Source organism: Arachis ipaensis, chromosome B07, assembly GCF_000816755.2.
Source record: "Arachis ipaensis cultivar K30076 chromosome B07, Araip1.1, whole genome shotgun sequence".
NCBI lineage: Eukaryota > Viridiplantae > Streptophyta > Magnoliopsida > Fabales > Fabaceae > Arachis > Arachis ipaensis.
Window position 1 is genome coordinate 3,634,169 of NC_029791.2, and position 18,501 is coordinate 3,652,669.

Below are 18,501 nucleotides of genomic sequence, written 5' to 3' on the forward strand. Positions count from 1 at the left end.
ATTATTTAAAAAAAAATATTTTTAATAATATTTTAAGAGTAAATATATTTAAAAAAGCAAAAAATAGTATTTTATTGATATTTTTAATAAAAATAATCTTTTTTAAATATTTATATGTTTTGCGAGTTAAATCTCAATTTGGTCCTTAAAATTTGACTCGATACTCAAAATGACCCCCATAATTTTGTTGGCCTCAATTAGAACCAAAAATTTGTAATCGTGACTCCTACTTGTCCCTGCGATCATCTCCGTCACTAGAATGCTGATCTGGCGTAATTGTATAATATGGTGGACACTACTTAAACGACGGCATATTGGTTTCGCGTCCAAACCCTTTGAAAATCACGTGGTGTAAGGGTTTTCTTAATGTTTTACAACTTATGATCGTCGTAGTGGAAAGAAAGAGAGTTTTAACCCACAAAAAAACTGAAACGACGTGGTTTTTAACTGGTTTGGGTGCGAAACCAATGCGTCGTCATTTAAGTAGTGTCCACCGTGTCATGCAATTGCGTCAGATCAGTATTTCGGTGACGAAGATGATCGCAGGGGCAAGCCGGAGCCACGATTGCAAATTTGAGAGTTCTAATTGGGGCCAACAAAATTATGAGGGTCATTTTGAGTATCGAACTAAATTTCAGGAGCCAAATTGATATTTAACGCATGTTTTGCATATATATCTGAGATTCAATCCGATCCCATTGGATTCAAACTTAAACATCACAGATATTAAATTTGATCCAATAATTTTAATGCGGATTGAATCAAAATTTTTGTCATATCCAATCCGATCTACGTTGCCCTATTAATGTTAGTACATATAATTTCCTTTATTTTAGTAACTTTTTTTTATTATTTACGTTTTTTTTTAAATTTGATAGATAAAAAAATAATCTTTTGTGAATCCGAACTCTTTAAAAGTTTGATATTTACCAATAAATTACTGTATACACAAAATAAAATTTGAAATTCCGACACCTACTTAAATAGACTAATAAATAACTACTCGGCCAACGCAAGTTAACTTAATTCATAATTAATCTAGTCCTATACGAGTATAAACAATGTTATACTATCAAAAATATTATTTCTATGACATATTATGTGCAAGACAATTAATTTCGGAAAGGTTTAAATTTAATTTTATGTATATAATAATTTATTAGTTAATAACTGATTCTTAAATTGAATTTAGAATTCTTGATCCATCAATTTAAAAAATATCGTGGAGAAAAAAATAGCATGACTAGTGAACTTTTTATTTTTAATATTGAAGTGGCAATGATATTTTTTTAAAATGTAGATTGTTGAGGTGTTATTCTCAAATGTGGAACTATTTAATTAGAGAAATAAAAATTAGAATGGACCGTCCAATTTATTAGAGGTACAAAAATCAGATTGTCCGATTTGTGTTAAAAAAATTTAAAAATTTGATCGGACCCTCCAATTTGTATACTTTTCACAATTTTAAAAAATACAAAAAAATTACAATATTAAAATATATCACTATTTTTACTTCTATAAAAAAAATAGCATCATAAATAAAAATAACAAAGACACCTAAGGGGAAAAAGGGGTTCAAATTAAATAACAAATCATCTAAAGTTCTAAATTTTAGAAAATGAGCATATAATAATTACATGGAAGAAAATAAATAAATGACACCATCATTAGCCACATTGAAACAAAATGGAACGAAACAATTATATAAGTAATCACACCAAAAGAAAAAAAAAAGGGGGGGGGGGGTATAACATTGTATAGTTAATATTTTTTTTTTCTCTTCAAAAAGGTATATTATTTGTATTCATTATGATTTGGTGAATCAATAGTTATTTGTATTCATCATTATTGAATTAACATATACTTTATACTTCTCTTGGATCTATTATTAAATGGAAAATGACTATACAAAATAGAAATAGAAATATTTCTCTTATTACTAGAGGGGAATTTAATGTGGTTAAGGGTGTAAAGTCAAAAAGCTAAACTTGATGGAACAAGGATGAAGGGAAAGAAAGCAAGGAAACATTCACATGGTTGAGGTTTTAATTAATTTGTTCTTTGTTGAAAGCTCTTTTTTTTTTTTTTTTTGTCTGGGTTCTTTGTTGAAAGCTTTGCTGCTTCTGTTGATACATGGAACATACAGTGATACAGAACATGCAACAATGTCCAAGTGGGCCCATTCCATGGCCCACTAAATACCCAATGTTGCTCCTCTTTTCTTGGCCCAAAATCAGGTGGGAACGTGCATGGTGGGGCCCAATTAGACATGTGCTACCAGCCACATAAGTCTTCTGTGATTTGTGAATGATCATTAAAATCAATAAGGAAGCAAGCTTTGGTTTCTATTTTTGCATTTTATTCTCTTTGCATAAAAGAATATTTTTATTTTAAATTATGTTTTTTTTGCCTTAACTTTTTATATGGTAAATGCAATGTAGAAATATTGTAAACCCAATAATTCCATTTAGAACAAAACTATGTAAAAAAAAAAAAAAGTAGAAAAACCATAATCAAGAAAAACTCATCAATGTGATACGTATAAAGTGAACTCTATTCTTGTATATTATTATTAGAGAAATGATATAGAGTAAGTAAAATTTATTATTTTTTGCCAGTAATATTTAAAAATATAAATTAAAAGTATATTATTGAATTGTTAGATTAAAAAAATTATACTTATAGTTAAAAGTACTAGTTAAAAATAATCAATTTTGATAGACTTTGAATTATTATTATAGTTGCTTGATGTGTAATTTGAAATGGATTCACATGGGTTGAGTTTGATGGTAGGTCATCCATAATGCAGAAAAGGGATGCATTATGCAAAAAGTGACCACATTAAATTATTAATGGTGACTCATATATCATTGGGTATTTACTATTTATGGCTCTCCAAGTTTGGGCTCAATTCATTATGCCATGGGAAATTGGCCCGGTGTTGTCATGCTATAATTATATGTTGTATGATACATGGTTAATTAATATTTAGTATTTTTGTTTTTGGGTAAAGTATTAAATTCATTCTCTGCATTTAGACGTAATTTTATTTTGGTTTTTAAGGTTTAAAAATATCATATTTGAATCTAAAATATTTCATTTAGTTTTAAGATAATCTCAGAAATCAAAGTTAAATAATTAACAGAATGTCTTACGCAACAACAGTACAAGAACAAGCAGTGACGGACCTAGAAAAATTTATTTGTGGGGGCAAAAATATAATAAAATTTAGGTATAGATATATTTTTCTTTCATACGATACCCAACAAATTAAGGATTAATTATCAAAAATTTAAATTTTATTTAATAGGGCCAATGAGTTACTATATATATGAGACAAAATTCGAACTCACAACACTTACTTAAATGGACGACTAAGCTAATATAACTTAATTTAATTATCAGCTAATTAACTAATATAATCTAATATAATAAAATTAATTATCATTATTTTTTGAATTTATTTATTTTTTATTTTTATACTAAATCAAATTTAACAATATAATTATTATTAAATGTTAAATTTAACAAAATATTTTTTTAACATAAAACATAAAAATTATTTTATATTTTATTTTAAAACAAATATAATATAATGATATATATATATATATATATATTAGTTTTTCTTTAAAACCTTGTGGGACAAATGCCCCCTCTTCCATCAACGTAGGTCCGTCCCTAAGGTCGATAATTTGGAGAACAAGTACAAGTTCCAGAGGCACAAAATCAATTGTGGATGCATCACTACATTTATTTATCATTTTTTTATAATTTAAATGAAATATTTTCTATAGAATTAAGAAAAATGATAAATAAATGTATTGATGCATCTATTATTGATTTTGTACCTCAGGAGCTTGTACTTGTTCTCTAAGGCTGCATTTGTTTCTGAGAACAGGACAAGACAAGACATTGAGAACAAGACATAAAGGACAGAGACACAAAATTTTGTATTCTTATATTCTATTTGGTGATACACTAGAACAAATTATGAAAATCTAATTTATTTTTATTTTTTTCATTCAAAAAATTTGAGACGAAAAATATAATAATAAAAAATATAATTATAAAAAATTAACAAGAATAATGAAAGAAAAAATGAAAAATAAGTTGTGTCCATTGTTAGTATCTTCGTGTCCTTCCTGTTAGGATGGATTCAGTGTCCCTGGACACATTGTCTCTGTCCATGTCTCATCTGTCAAACACGATTTTATGTCTGTGCAAATGCAGCCTAAATTATCGACTTTGTTATTTCCCTGCTATCACTTAGGGCATTTCGTTAATTATTTAACTTTGACCTCATGGTAGAATTATATTGAAGCTAAACGAAACTTTTTTGTATTCATATAAGATACTTTAAACTTTAAGAATCAAAACAGGATTACGTCCAAATGTAGAGATCAATTTAGTATTTTATCTTTTGTTTTTTTAATAACTAGTCAACTAGATAATATAATAGAAGTATATAGGAAGCAATATTTCTAGTATCATCTAATTGATTAAGGGTTGGTTTGATAAAGCTTTTTGGAGAGGTAAGCACAAACACCTCATTTTGCGTTTGGTAAATTAAAAAGTCCAAGTGCTTGTGATTGCAGCTTTTAAAAGTTAGGGATGTTTTTTAAAGTACCTAACAAGGAGCTTTTCAAAGTTGGCTTGTACTTTTTAAAATTTAAAAGTCTAATATAACCTCATATGTTAACTAATTTTCAAATTTAATGCTTGCATTTATGTCTATTATAGTATTTTTAAATTTTAAAAGCTATTTTACCAAACGCAATGGTTGTTGCTTGTGTTTATTGAAAGCTATTTTTAATTTAATTTACCAAACATAAATGCTACAATTTTTATAAAGCCATCTTTTAAAAGTTAGCCTTTATAAGCTACTTTTGAAAAGTAAAAGTTTTACCAAACCAAGTCTAAGTGATAGACAATTTCATTTTCTTTGTAATGATTTAAATGTATACAATGCATCATGAATTGAGAAAAAAAAAAACAGAGGAGAAAAAATTAAACCTCAAATGTAACATCTAGCTCACTTTTATTGCCTTGTCTGAAAAAATTCAGATGTTATTTTCATGAACAGTTAGAAAAATAATAAACAAAAAAAAGGACCATAAAGTAACTTACAAGACATAATGATACTTTAACAAAAATAAGAGTCCAATAATGAAAACTAAATGGAGAAAAAAAAAAAGAGCATAGATAGACACATTATTATTATTCATGTGTGTATAAATGTATCTGTGCATATTCATAATTGTGGCATTGATCAATGCAGTAAGCTTTTTGTCTTTGGCTCAAAGACATATTTAATCAAAGAATCTTTAACAGATAGGAGCTGAGGAAATTCCTTCTTCAATTTTGATGCATCAACTCCATTGGTGTATTGAGTAGAAAATTGAACCTCTTCTTTAGGTGTGAAATTATTCCACTTCAAACAAGGATCAATATAATCCTTGTACATCTCAAGAACCTCATTGCATGTCACAGTATCAGGATTTGTTAAGTCCCAAACACCCTTCAAATTCTTTTGTGCCATCTCAATTGAAATTGGAAGAAGTTCATCCAAAACAGTGATGCTAGCAGCAACATTAGCCACTTTATCAGATCTTGTCATCTTAGTGATGAAGTTTTGTGGATTGCTAAGATCAGAGGATACTGGAAATTGAATTTTGAGAATGCATACATTTCCATAATCCTTTAAAAGCTCTTCAACCTAACACCAAATTTAAAATGACTCACATGTATAATAGTATATTAGAATTATAAGCAGAATGCATAGTTTTTGGAACTCACCTTGGCTTGGGTTTTAGAGTAGAAAGAATCATTAGAATTTGGTTTATCTTCAAAGTTACCACCAAAGACATAATTCATCATGGGAAGATCATAATCATTGCAGACATCTGCTAAGGTTAGCACACCAACAACATCAGCACCAATAGTTTCTGTTTTGTTAGCCTCAAACCACTTCAAATTCAATGCACTAGTGATGACACCATTAACATTAAAAACATGAGTTGGCTTAATAGTTTCAATATCAACCAAGATTTGTGACCTATCTTCTAAATTCCCCTTTCCAAACTCAAAGGGTATCCCTTGATTCTCACAAACTTTCCCAAGAAGTCCTCCAATCCATCCTCCACCACCATATATCAAGAACTTCATATTGTTCCTTGCATTTGGAACCACCATTTTGCTCTGATTAGAATTGTTCATAATAACAACATTAGAAGCATTATCTTGGCCATTGTTCTTGTCAACTCCAGGCATAGTTAACATTCTTGGATGAGGAATCAAAGCACCAGAAACATCACCCCACCAATCAGGATTCTTAACATACCAATCCATTGTTTTTCTTAGTCCTTCTTCCCAAGTTGTTCTCTCAAACCATCCCAAACTCTTCAACTTCTGATCATCCAAATAGTACCTTTGATCATTGAAAGGCCTATTCTCAACAAACTTGATTTGTGTATCAGGATCCAAAGAGAACAAGTTGCATATATTCCTTGCAACATCAATCACTCTTCTCTCCTTCTTTGTACCAATGTTGTAAACATGTCCTACTTCACCTCTATGGAGAATGACCTCAAAGGCCTCAGCAACATCTTCACAATACAGATAGCTTCTCACATTTGATCCATCTCCATGAATTGGTAGTGGCTTTCCATTCATGGCTAAGAGCAAGAACTTTGGAATCAGCTTCTCTGGGAACTGGTTAGGGCCATAGACATTGTTCCCTCTTGTTGTTATAACAGGTAAACCATAGGATCTACCATAAGCCATTACCAGCATTTCAGCACCAGCTTTTGTTGCTGAATATGGATTTGTAGGTAGAAGTTGACATGCCTCATGGTTTCCTACAACTGCATCCTCATCTGTCTCACCTAAGTTGCACAAATACCATTACAAGTATTAAATACAATTGAGACATGTATTGGATACAATTTAGTGTAACATCAAAACTTCAAGATTATAAAATAATTGAGTCTCTCATTTTATAAACACTTCACTCTTTCTTATTTTCTTCGATATGAGACTAATTTCATGCACTCTTCAAACTTAACTTGCAACATTAACAATAGCAGTATTTGATGCATATATGCATATGTGAGTAAAAAGTAAGTATTTGTGCATGGTAGTGTTAGTTCTCACCATAAACTTCATCTGTGCTGACATGGATGAACCTCTTAACTTGTCCACCACTAACTTTGCAAGCTTCCAAGAGAACATGAGTTCCATAGATGTTGTTCTGAGTGAACTGAAAGCTGTTGCCAAAGGAGTTATCAACATGAGTCTGTGCTGCAAAGTGCATTATGGTATCAATGGACTCAGTGAGAAGAATGTAGTTAACAATGTCAGCACTGCATATATCTCCCTTGATGAACTTGAAACTTGAAGAACATCTTGATGGAAGCAGGTTCTTCAGATTTGAACAGTAATCAAGCTTGTCAAGAACAACAACCTTGTAATCAGGGTAGTTTCTTATTAGCCTGTTGCATACGTGTGATGCAATGAAACCAGCTGCTCCAGTTATCAGAATGTTCTTTGGATTGTATCTTGTTGCCATTATTATTTCTCTGCACAAATTTTGCATCATGTAACAAAATGAATTTCTAGTCAAATCAAATAAATAAAAGAAGATGCTAATCTTATGCTTTTATTGAATTCACATTATACCATACTCTACTTTTTCCTAGGGAAACATTCACGGAAAAAGTTGCATAAAGTTACATAAATAAATGAATATATGTACTTAGAAATATATTTAAATGCATGTGATTATTTAAATAAGAGTTGAAATACAATTGATGTAAATAATTTTCACAAGAAAAAATTCAGATTAACTTACATAAGGTTCTGAAGATTAAAGATGGAGAAATGGCTTTGAGGGTGAGAAGGGAAATTAAAGATGGAAAATTGAAAATCTATGAGGGAGTGAGTTGGTGGAAATGCAGTTACAATGTTCCCTATTTATATTTTTCATTATTATTGTGTGCATGCCTCTCATAGTCTCATGGAACACGAGACATTCATTTATTATTTATTATTTATCATTATTAAATTATGAGATTTTGGCCACAATTTTTTTCCATCTTTGGTGCAGACCAATGATATATATTTTGCTCTAAATAATAATAATGGAAAAGGGCATGCTCTTCATGAAACTAATTATTGTGTTGAATGTTGATTATAGTTAACTATCAAATATTAATGTGTAATTAATATAAAAATATAAAATAGTTTCAATGACGTCATTCCTTTGATGTCTCGTGTTGCCCGTGGCTAATGAATCATTATCAAGCATTCATCACAAATTACTATTACTATATGATAGCTGATAATTAAATATTTGAAATGTGTTAATAATGTTAATCAAACTTTTAAGTTAGTTGCATCATTGTTATTTACTTATTGTTTATTTCTATCATTCTCAACTCCGATATCATAGATAGATCTTTGCTCATTTTTATGATTATTGCTCTGGTACAAGTACATGAAAGATATGATGATATTCTTTTTTTTTCTTTTAATTTAGATTTAATTATTTCTTATGTCCTTATAAGATGCTTGTCCACTCCTTAATACTAATGATTGATTATTCTTGTGAATGAAGGATTACGTTGCTAATACATGATGAATTGGAATCAAATTATTTAAGGAATATTTTTACCTATTTTTAATAGGGTATTACTTTATCAAAGTTTATCCAAATAAGTTCAACACCAACAAAAACCACTCACATTAAAAAAGCGCCATTATACGTGCTTTTTCCCAAATTGCTTTCAATTAAATATTAATGATTTTTCAATATCCTAATAGATAGTAATTAATATTTGCGGTTAAAAGCTATATTTTTAAGCTTATATTTTTAAATTTATAGTTGTAAATAAATATTAAACCAATAAACATTGGCATAAGTGATAAAAATTAAAAGAAAGTATCAACACTAAATATAAGTTCAAAACATTTACTTAAATTGAAAAAATTAATAAAATAAAAAATATAAATAAATTATTTTTAAATAACTACAAGTCATTAAAAAAATAAAAATAACAAATGAAAATAGTAACGGATAGTGTTACTTATTATAGAATGTAAATTGAAATTAAATTACAAAATGTAAATTGAAATAAAATATATATTAAATATCATGATTGTTATATATCCAAGTATTTTTTTATTTAAGTTTATCCAAGTAGGTCCAACACCAACAAAAATCACTCTCATTAAAAGAGCATGTTATACGCACTTTTTCTTCTTTTCCTCCCTGCACTTTTTCTTCTTCTTCTTCTTTCAAATACATGCATACGTCCTCTTCTTCTTCTTTTAAATTCACGCATACATCCTCCTCTTCGTCCACACTCTTCTCCTCTTCCTCCTCCTCTTCTTCGTCTTCTTCTCCTCTTTCGTTATCGTCATCACCAACAACACCAACATTTTGCTAATGGATTATTTTTTCAATCGAATTGAATGGAATGCAGTTGCTAAATTGAATTGAATTGAATGGACGCAGGTGTTCTGAATTGAATTGTTTCATCTTAATGACGTGTTCGGTTCATTGTGCAGAAAGCTGTTTTAAATTTGATTTTATATAATGGATAATGTTCCGTTCATTTAGTATTATATAATTGTTTCACTTTAATGATGTATTCGGTTCATTATACAGAAAGCTGTTTTGAATTTAATTTTATATAATGGATAATGTTCCGTTCATTTAGTATTATACAATTGTTTCACCGTAATGACGTGTTCGGTTCATTATGTAGAAAGCTGTTTTGAATTTGATTTTATATAATGGATAATATTTCGTTCATTTAGTACTATACAATTGTTTCACTTTAATAACATGTTCGGTTCATTATGAATTGAATTGAATTGTTTTGAATTGAATGGATGCAGATGTTCTGAATTGAATTGATAATCTCTAAAAGGAGGAGAAGAAGGAAAAAAGAAAAACCTGTGCAAATTTGAAAGAAGAAGTCTGCGTGTGCTTCGTTGAAAGAAGAAGAAGAAAGAGGAGGAGAAGAAGAACCTGCACAAATTTGCAAAAAAAAAGAAGAAGAAATACGAGGAGAAAGAGAAGGAGAAGGAAAAGGAAACGGAGAATGAGAAGGAGAAGAGCGCATGATTTGAAAAGTTGTTACAACAACGATGAATTTGGATAAGAATTTTGTTTGGACGTAGAGTTTTATTCTTTTTAATATTGATTTTTTTTATTATATCATTCTCATATTTATTATTATTGACGTAAATAACATAATTCTTTGTACACCTAAAAATACAATAACATAATTCTTTTATTCTTATAATTACTACTACAAAAAATTACACCATATATTAGCATATAATAGAATTACCTATAAAAACTTATTTTATCTAAAGTCTAAACAATCTCCATTTAGTTTGAGATGAAAGAAAGGGAAAAAAAAAAGATTTTTAATTTTTTTTTATATTGGAGCGGGACTAAAACGCCCTTTTAATTTATTAAATGGGCCTCCTACAAGGACATCATTATATATTTTGGAAACTAAGGATACCAATTTTAAGTGGCCAATAAATGTGAGTGAAAGCCCAATTGTTTTGTCCAGAATGGACCCAAGCCCATGATCATTTTGTAACTGTAAGTCTGTAACTCTGACCCAAAAAAAAAAAACTGTTGAGTCTGTAACAGTAACATCATGAAACACCTGAATGCAGTTTCTTTCACATCAGATTCAACGCTCCCAACTCAACTCACAACTCAACATTCAACAACACCAATCAAATATTCAGTTCCGCCACATGATTCCATGTAATTATGTTACTACTCTCTCTTTCTTTCTGATCTGAATGCTGCAAGAAATTCACTATGTGTTAGTGTTAGTACCCCTTTATTATGGATTTACATATATTCTGCAACAAAATTTTGGTGAAAAATCCTTTGTTTTAATTTTTTTTATGTATGCTATTAAAATAGTAGGTTTTTACTTGAATTAATGTATGACACTGTCTATAGCTGAAGAAGATTTGTGAAAAAATTAAGCAAAGTAAGCTCATTTTTGGGTATCTGTTTTCTGTTGCTTTGTTTTTTTGTAAATTCAGTGTGAAGACTTCATCACCTTGTGGCATCATGATGAAGCGTGGTTACAAATCCAAGTCATGGAATGGTTCTCAGAATTGCAGGGTTCCTTTGCTTGTCATTTCTCTTGGATTGATGCTGATGCTAGTGTTAGTGATTGTTTTTGTAGTGCTTCAGAACGATGATGGAAAACCTAATTTAGCTCATGAAATTAATGATGGCCAGAAAACAAGTTCAGCTTCTGAAATACCTCAACAAAAGTGGAATAACTTTGACTCGGTGGTGAAATTGAAGCCAACAAGAGAGACTAGGAATGGAACAGATGTGATTTGGCAAGTGCCTGAAGCACCTAAAGGTGTTCTCTTTCTGGCACATGGATGCGATGGCCGTGCCGTTAACTTTTGGGACCGATCCCCTCAGTGCCCTGATTGCGTTGGTTTGCCCGAAGAACGGCTGCTTGTTCTTAACGCCCTTGCTCGGGGTTTTGCCGTGATCACCATTTCGAGTGCTGGAAGATGTTGGGCTTATAATGGTGTGGAAAAGTTTGTAGTCAAAGACATTATCAAATGGTTTGTTGGTAAAGAGAAGCTTCAGAAACTTCCCCTGGTGGCTCTTGGTGCTTCGTCTGGGGGATATTTTGTATCATTGCTTCCAACCATTATGAAGTTTAATAGTATTGTCCTCATGATTGCTGAGGGAATGTTTGAGAAATTTGATGTTGAAGAAAACTACCCGCCTACCCTATTCGTTCACATGCCAAAGGATCTGTATAGGCAGCAGAAAATAGATGAATATGTGGAGATTTTGAAAGAGAAAGGGATTGCTGCTGATGTTGTTGAATGCATGGAGCTCCCATTATCACCAAACTTTTTAGCAGATAGAGTTCCAGGTCTTGATCAAAGCCTTTCCCGAAGGTTATTCGAATTCTTTCACAAAGAGGGATTTATTGATCGCAATGGATATATGAAGAAAGACGGCCGGGTAACAAAATGGAGAAAGGTACTTCAGGAGAAGAAAAATTTCTTGGTGGATAAGCATCTTGTACCTCATATCCAGGAGGAGCTAAACCTTGCATTTGCATATCATGAGATGACTAGTGTGCACTCAGATAAAATCTTCAAGTGGTTTGAATCTCATATGAGCTGAATAGACCTGAATTGCGACGCGCTCTCGTGTTTAAATTGCTAATGCTATCTCCTGAAAAATGAAAAATGTATCCAATCCAAAGGGCTGAAATTTTCTAATTGGGTGTCACTGTCTGAAGTTATCAGTTTGAAAGGTATGCCTTTGAAATTCAGAAAAATCAGTCGTTAGATTGGTGTAGCCAATGCACTTAACCCACTTCTTGTAGCTTAATATATGACAAAATGAAATTTAGGAAGAAAATTTTGTCTTGTTGATTTGAAATAAGAAGATAGCTTTAATGTAGGAGGAGAGAGTAATACGAAGCTACTCTTAGTCTCTTAGTAGAGGATGTATGACTTTCTTTATTGATTCAGAAAAAAAAGGAAAAAAAAAATATACACAGAAGTGCTCTTATGTTATCTATATTGTTAACTCAGCTTCATATTTGCCTACATGCTTGAAATTTTCAAGCTCCAAGTCACCCGTTAATTATTCAACAAAATAAATAATCAATTAAACATAAACCTTTCTATATCTGGCTATTAGACATTAATTTTAAGCAAGCAGATCAATTCATTTATTATTCCAAGTGTTTTAACAGACTGAGATTTTGATGATTTATATTTGCATTACTTGTTTGACATCAGAAGCTTTTAAAAAAAAGGGGGGTCTCTTGTGTTCTTGGATTCCTTCTTAATTTTTTTGTGGTTCTCCTAAATAATTATTGCTTTATTGTGATGTGAACCTGCAGTGGTAATGGACCCTTCCTTAGTTAATATCTTACTCATATTTGGAAAATTGGTAACTTGAAGACAATTGTTGGTGGTGTCCTTGTTTTTCTTTTTAAATGATACTTTCGACTTTTCTATTGAAGACTGCCTTTTATTTATAGGGCTTAGCTACCCTTATAAATTTGCTCTGAACCAAACGACAGCCTTGTACATTTCCTGTTCAGGGTACATAAATGGGCAATGTAGCTGTTCAATGTCTCTAGTGCCACACTACATGACTCAGAACTTTCCATTTCATATAAGGGCACCCCATCTAGCATCTTGGTCCATTTGTTTTTAATTGCTTTTTGTGTATATGTTGACAACAAAACCATTTTCTTGGATTTCATTAGGATACAATCATGTAGGATGGACCTTGCACATATTTTCTTGGGGCACACTCAATCATGCTAATCACTTGAATGCTATTGATATAGTATGAACAAGTGTCATGTCTTGAGTATGGATGGTTCATTATTACCCTATTTAGATAATCAATTCATTTTGAAAGGTTATATGTCCATTTATGTTGAATCCTCTCATTCAATGAGAAAACTTCCATGTTTCAACTACCAAATACTAATAATTAATACTTGCAGATCCCCATTATTTTTCACTCGTCTATTTTTTTCTTTTTGGCACCTTCTATTGTGTAATAGAATAATCCTTAGTTTTTTTTGGTGAACGATATTATAGAATTCTGGCATTTGAAGTGATAGTTCTGTAATTATAAGTACTTCATATATAGGACTTCATACTTGAATCTTCTGAATGGATCTTGAATTATCAAAATAACTATATATTAACTTTTATTCAAATATAATAAAACCATAATAGCTAACATTAAATTCTAAAGTACCTTGATATCATCCATCTTAAGGTAAATTCACACATGATAATTGATAAGTACCTAAATAACACACTCTTAACAGAAACTTTAGATATAATAATGCTCTTAACTCGATAAACTACTAACACACAAACCAAGTTAATTATATCATGTCCGAGGCTTCATTTTCCCCTCATTGGCCATCCTGAATAGGTTGGCTTGTGCTTCTGCTGCCTTGTTTGAGATAAGTGATGCTGCAAATCTGTCTCTGACTTGTGCTGTTGTGTAAGGGAACTTGTTGTTCACCAAGGAGTTGAGGAAAGAAGCTGTCCCTTCTCTGTAGAGTGCTCCAAACCCATCAGTTCTTGTGTTGGAAAGTGCTTGTGGCAAGGTCAGACCTGTACCGAGCCCGGGCATGCTGGTGACACCGAATGCATTCCCTAAGGAGCCCCACCAGCCAAGCAATCCCCAGATGATTCCGGGGTGAGTCCTCCAGTAGCTGCAGTTTAGAGAAAAAAAGGACTTAACAGGTTGCATAACAGTGTTGCAATATATAATAGCATGAAAGTTGGTGTAGTGTACTAGTGTAGTGAAAGGAACTTACTTGCATGTACCCGTGAAGGGAGATGGGGCAGGAATGTAGGGTGGGGTTGGATTGGTTCCTGGATCAATTGGTGTTGGAGGGCTATTTCCTCCATAAGTTGGTGGAGAGCCTCCATAAGTTGGTGGGGAGTTATAGTAACCACCACCTGAGGGTGGGTTTGATGGTGCATCTGGAGTTAAAGGTGTTGGAGTAGAAGGTTCCTGTGGTGGTGATCCATAGTATCCACCACCTCCGGAGGGAGGGTTTGATGGTGCATCTGGAGTTAAGGGCGTTGGAGTAGAAGGTTCTTGTGGTGGTGATCCATAGTAACCACCACCACCTGAGGGAGGGCTTGATGGTGCATCTGGAGATAAAGGTGTTTCTGGAGTAGTGGGTGTTGTTGGAGAAGGTTCATCAGGTGGTGATCCATAGTAGCCACCACCTCCTGAGGGAGGGCTTGATGGTGCATCTGGAGATAAGGGTGTTTCTGGAGTAGTGGGTGTTGTTGGAGATGATCCTTCAGGTGGTGATCCACAATTGCCACCTGAGGGTGGCGATGGCGTTGGATTATAACTTCCACTACCACTACCTGAGGGTGGTGATGGGGTTGGATTGTAGCTTCCACCACCACCTGAGGGTGGTGATGGGGTTGGATTGTAGCTTCCACCACCACCTGAGGGAGGGCTTGATGGTGTGTCTGGAGTTGAGGGTGTTGATGGAGAAGGTTCATCAGGTGGTGATCCATAGTAGCCACCACCTCCTGAGGGAGGGTTTGATGGTGTTGTTGGAGATGATCCCTCTGGTGGTGATCCACAATTGCCACCTGAGGGTGGTGATGGGGTTGGATTATAACTTCCACTTCCGCTTCCACTACCAGAGGGTGGTGAAGGGCTTGGGCTGCAGCTTCCACCACCTGAGGGTGATGAGGGGCTTGGATTGTAGCTTCCACCACCTGAAGGTGGTGATGGGGTTGGGTTGTAGCTTCCACCACCCCCAGAGCTTCCACTACCTCCGTGAGAGGGTGTTGAGCTTCCACATCCAGAGCCATGATGATGAGAATGGTGACCATGGTGTGAGCCTTCAAAAGAAATAGAAAACATGAGCCTTCATGAAAAAGAAATGAAAAACATAGTATGCATGCTATTAGGTGAGAGTAAGATATAAAATTGCTTCATGTTAGCCTATGATCCTATAAATAATATGTACTACTTTGCGTGAATAATGATGTATAATAGATATTTTAAGTTAGAGAAATTACATAGAGAGGTGGATACACCCTTTTTGGGAGCCTTATTGTGGCCTTCAACAGTGGTGGATATTACAGGAATGACAAGGTGCTGAGAAAGCAAAGCCAGCAATGTTAACATGGTAAGTAAACCATGATAACTTCTTTTCCTCTCCATTATCACTGACTGGTGACTGCCAAGATGGAACACTCTAGCTTAGAGATTTTGAAATGCTTTGGAGATGGAGAGGGGAGTGGACAGCACATATAAACAAGTTCAGAGAAGGAAGTAAATATTAGCAGGTGAGATTGGTTTGCGGGTTAGTTGATCTTTTGCAGGGTGCATTTACTACACTATTTACTACTTCATGCCATAATGCATATATTTCCAAAATTTCCAACATTTACTTAGAAACAGATGATTAATTAAGTTTAACATAAACCTATACTCTCTCTCTCTCTTTAAGTCCTATTTCTTTCCTGTTGATCTCTAACACTGCATTCGGATTGTGTGCGAAAATTGTTCATTTGCTTTTTCTAGATAACTTTGATGCTCCAATGGGATAAATCATGAAACTAATTGCAGGTATCCTCCATTTACTTTGATTACTCAATTTTATTATTATGAAAGTTGAGTTAAAAGTCCAAAAAAGAAAAAGGAAAGAAAGAAAGTTAATCTATTTTTGAATTGATTGAAAAACATGGAATATAATTGAATAAATTACGCTCATGATCTGATGTTATGTGATATTACACACTACATACTCAGTGTCATGTTTATAAAGGAAGTGCAACATTTCTCAAGAGTAACCCCACAAAAAATGTTCTTTAAAGATTTAGTTGCTGAAAGAAATACCCTCCAGAGATTTAAAAGACAAAAATATCCTCAAAAAGTTTTAAAGCCGTGACAAAAGTGTCCTGACATAAAGTAAGTATGTATCTGTTTTTACTTTGCGTCGAGACACTTTGTCACGTTTTTAAAATTTTTTAGGATATCTTTGTTGTTTTCATTTTTGAGGGGTATTTTTGTTAACTAAATTTTTGGAGGATATTTTTAATAATATACTCTTTCATAAAGTATAAGGGTGTCAACTACCTTATAACCTAAATATCAGGGAGGTTAGTGTACTATTTATAATTGGGAGTATCATATGTAATTTTGCCTAACCACATGAAATGATAGTATAATTTATTTTAAATTTTGCTTGGGCTTAAAATAAGATGAAATGGATTGGTATTTGATGAAATTCATTCCATTCCATTTTATTCAATAATCTTATCTTTTAGACCTCTAATTTGACTGAAATGGGAGGCAATTGGTTGAATCAACTTAAAATGGTTATACCATTCCATCTTTTGTTGTATTTTCAGACAATGAGATGAAAACTTCTCTTCAAATCAGTTTTTTATTTTTTATATGAAAAAAAATAAAATGCTTGGTGTTGCATACTCTTTCTTCCTCAATTAGATTAGGGTGCCCTCTTAAACATGATTTCAGAGACTTGGCATCTTAATCTCCCAACCCTACATTTATGGGGATTGATGGAGACATGTCCCAGAAACGATTTGTCAATGGCCATAAATGATCTTCTCAGAAATTGCTTGCTTGATCAACATAAGATCTATATGCATTGCACCCTGCATTTATATATAGATATGTCAAAGTTCATAGTATCAAGGTTATTAAATTCAAGAGTTCATCTGAACTCATAGTTTAAGTATATTTGAATAGTAAAACACACCCATAAGCTCTATTTAGAGATCTAAACTTGTAAATTAGCAACGATGGTATAATGTGGAAGCTTGGTGTAATCAAAACCGATAATTTTTTTTTTTTTTTTACATAGTATTCCCCAACTCGACAGGTTAATAACTAATCAACTGCAGATCAGAACTCTATTTAAGGGTCTGCAACTGGACAAGGAGTTGCTACATACACAGTGCAGGATTTGAATTCCCTGACATATCAATTTGATTTGCCAATTTGCATCCTACATGTTCTTTTTTTTCTGTTTATATCTATTTTTCTCACCTTGGAACTTCTGGTTTAGAAAGAAGGCCTTCCAAAGATTAATATGTATTATTTTCTGTTTAGGTCACACAACTAGTAATCTTATTCACTCAAATCTAGTTTTTCCCCTTAATATCTTAATCTTATAATTAAAATTTTTTGATACCATTACTCAAGACAATTTTAGCATGCAAATTCAAATACTTAATTAGCTATCAGTTCTTTCTAATAAGCACATGACATCAATATTAAGATAAAGCAATTCAAAGTGGGAAAAAGCTACAAGAGAAAAGGGACCCAAATATCTGAAGTTACAATTGTGAGGGAGTTATTACTGTGACAGAGGGTAGTTGAGGCTGAACAATAATGTTGCTATGGTAGTGAATGTGGATTGCTTTATTTTTCTTTTCCCTTAAAGGATTATGAAGTGTCATCACATTGGATATGTGGAATAAATCAAATGGTTACTTTGGTGTGTCGGTTTCAGTGATTTGTCCATAACCACGTGGTATTTTAAGTTGCTTAAGTTCTTGCATTATACATCAAGTATGATTATGGGGACCTTAGTTGATTGCTCATGCAATTTTGAGACTTGAATAGTGATTAAGTGAAAGCATTTTTCAAAGTGACAACTCCAGAATTTAAACTACAATTGTGTCAGCAGCTATGAACTGATGGTTTGAATACTTATAATAAATTTACATTCATTTTCAGTTTGCAAGGTTTCAATTGTCCTAGCAGAAAATTCATGGAGGGTCCTAAATGCAATTATTTTACTAGTATAAATAAATGACAGTGTACCCATAACAGTAGAACACAACTGGGTTTCAAGCTGTCTATATGGACAGGCAGAAGGTTATTATACTTATTTTACACGAGATACCATATCAACTTAT

At 32.5% G+C, this 18,501-nt stretch overlaps 3 protein-coding genes and 1 long non-coding RNA gene across 7 annotated transcripts; 2 read left to right on the forward strand and 2 right to left on the reverse strand.

The window, feature by feature from the left end:
- On the reverse strand, positions 5,092-8,003 carry LOC107609319 (trifunctional UDP-glucose 4,6-dehydratase/UDP-4-keto-6-deoxy-D-glucose 3,5-epimerase/UDP-4-keto-L-rhamnose-reductase RHM1). The gene is made up of 4 exons (XM_016311233.2): positions 7,853-8,003; positions 7,156-7,580; positions 5,800-6,887; positions 5,092-5,719 (listed from the first exon to the last, which is right to left on the reverse strand). The coding sequence occupies exons 2-4, from the start codon at positions 7,568-7,570 to the stop codon at positions 5,273-5,275; spliced, it is 1,950 nt and encodes a 649-aa protein (XP_016166719.1). The 5' UTR covers positions 7,571-7,580; positions 7,853-8,003; the 3' UTR covers positions 5,092-5,272.
- LOC107609817 lies at positions 10,643-12,608 on the forward strand. 3 transcript variants are annotated; one of them, XM_016311856.2, is made up of 2 exons: positions 10,643-10,795; positions 11,086-12,608. In XM_016311856.2, exons 1-2 carry the CDS (start codon positions 10,683-10,685, stop codon positions 12,206-12,208), a joined length of 1,236 nt encoding a protein of 411 aa, XP_016167342.1. In that variant the 5' UTR covers positions 10,643-10,682; the 3' UTR covers positions 12,209-12,608. The 3 variants fall into 3 exon arrangements, with proteins under 3 accessions (XP_016167342.1, XP_020962680.1, XP_016167343.1); XM_021107021.1 differs by having other exon boundaries at positions 10,667-10,795; positions 11,232-12,608; XM_016311857.2 differs by having other exon boundaries at positions 10,734-10,862.
- LOC107609237 (protodermal factor 1) lies at positions 13,747-15,878 on the reverse strand. Of its 2 annotated transcripts, XM_016311122.2 has the most exons (4): positions 15,628-15,877; positions 15,193-15,447; positions 14,391-15,042; positions 13,747-14,285 (listed from the first exon to the last, which is right to left on the reverse strand). In XM_016311122.2, the coding sequence occupies exons 1-4, from the start codon at positions 15,770-15,772 to the stop codon at positions 13,955-13,957; spliced, it is 1,383 nt and encodes a 460-aa protein (XP_016166608.1). In that variant the 5' UTR covers positions 15,773-15,877; the 3' UTR covers positions 13,747-13,954. The 2 variants fall into 2 exon arrangements, with proteins under 2 accessions (XP_016166608.1, XP_016166605.1); XM_016311119.2 differs by having other exon boundaries at positions 14,391-15,447; positions 15,628-15,878.
- On the forward strand, positions 15,767-18,090 carry LOC110264796. The gene is made up of 2 exons (XR_002351012.1): positions 15,767-15,897; positions 16,136-18,090. It is a non-coding gene; the product is annotated as an uncharacterized LOC110264796 (long non-coding RNA).

Excerpts from the sequence above, each read along its gene's own strand:
- LOC107609319 (XM_016311233.2), bottom strand. The coding sequence starts at position 7,570 with ATGGCAACAAGATACAATCCAAAGAACATTCTGATAACTGGAGCAGCT. Across the intron at positions 6,888-7,155 it reads CAGCACAGATGAAGTTTATG|GTGAGACAGATGAGGATGCA; the intron begins GTGAGAACTAAC and ends TGTGCAACTTAG. Across the intron at positions 5,720-5,799 it reads ACTCTAAAACCCAAGCCAAG|GTTGAAGAGCTTTTAAAGGA; the intron begins GTGAGTTCCAAA and ends ATTTGGTGTTAG.
- LOC107609817 (XM_016311856.2), top strand. The coding sequence starts at position 10,683 with ATGAAACACCTGAATGCAGTTTCTTTCACATCAGATTCAACGCTCCCA. Across the intron at positions 10,796-11,085 it reads GTTCCGCCACATGATTCCAT|TGTGAAGACTTCATCACCTT; the intron begins GTAATTATGTTA and ends TTGTAAATTCAG.
- LOC107609237 (XM_016311119.2), bottom strand. The coding sequence starts at position 15,772 with ATGGAGAGGAAAAGAAGTTATCATGGTTTACTTACCATGTTAACATTG. Across the intron at positions 15,448-15,627 it reads GGGTGTATCCACCTCTCTAT|GCTCACACCATGGTCACCAT; the intron begins GTAATTTCTCTA and ends TTTCTTTTGAAG. Across the intron at positions 14,286-14,390 it reads CCCTTCACGGGTACATGCAA|CTACTGGAGGACTCACCCCG; the intron begins GTAAGTTCCTTT and ends TCTAAACTGCAG.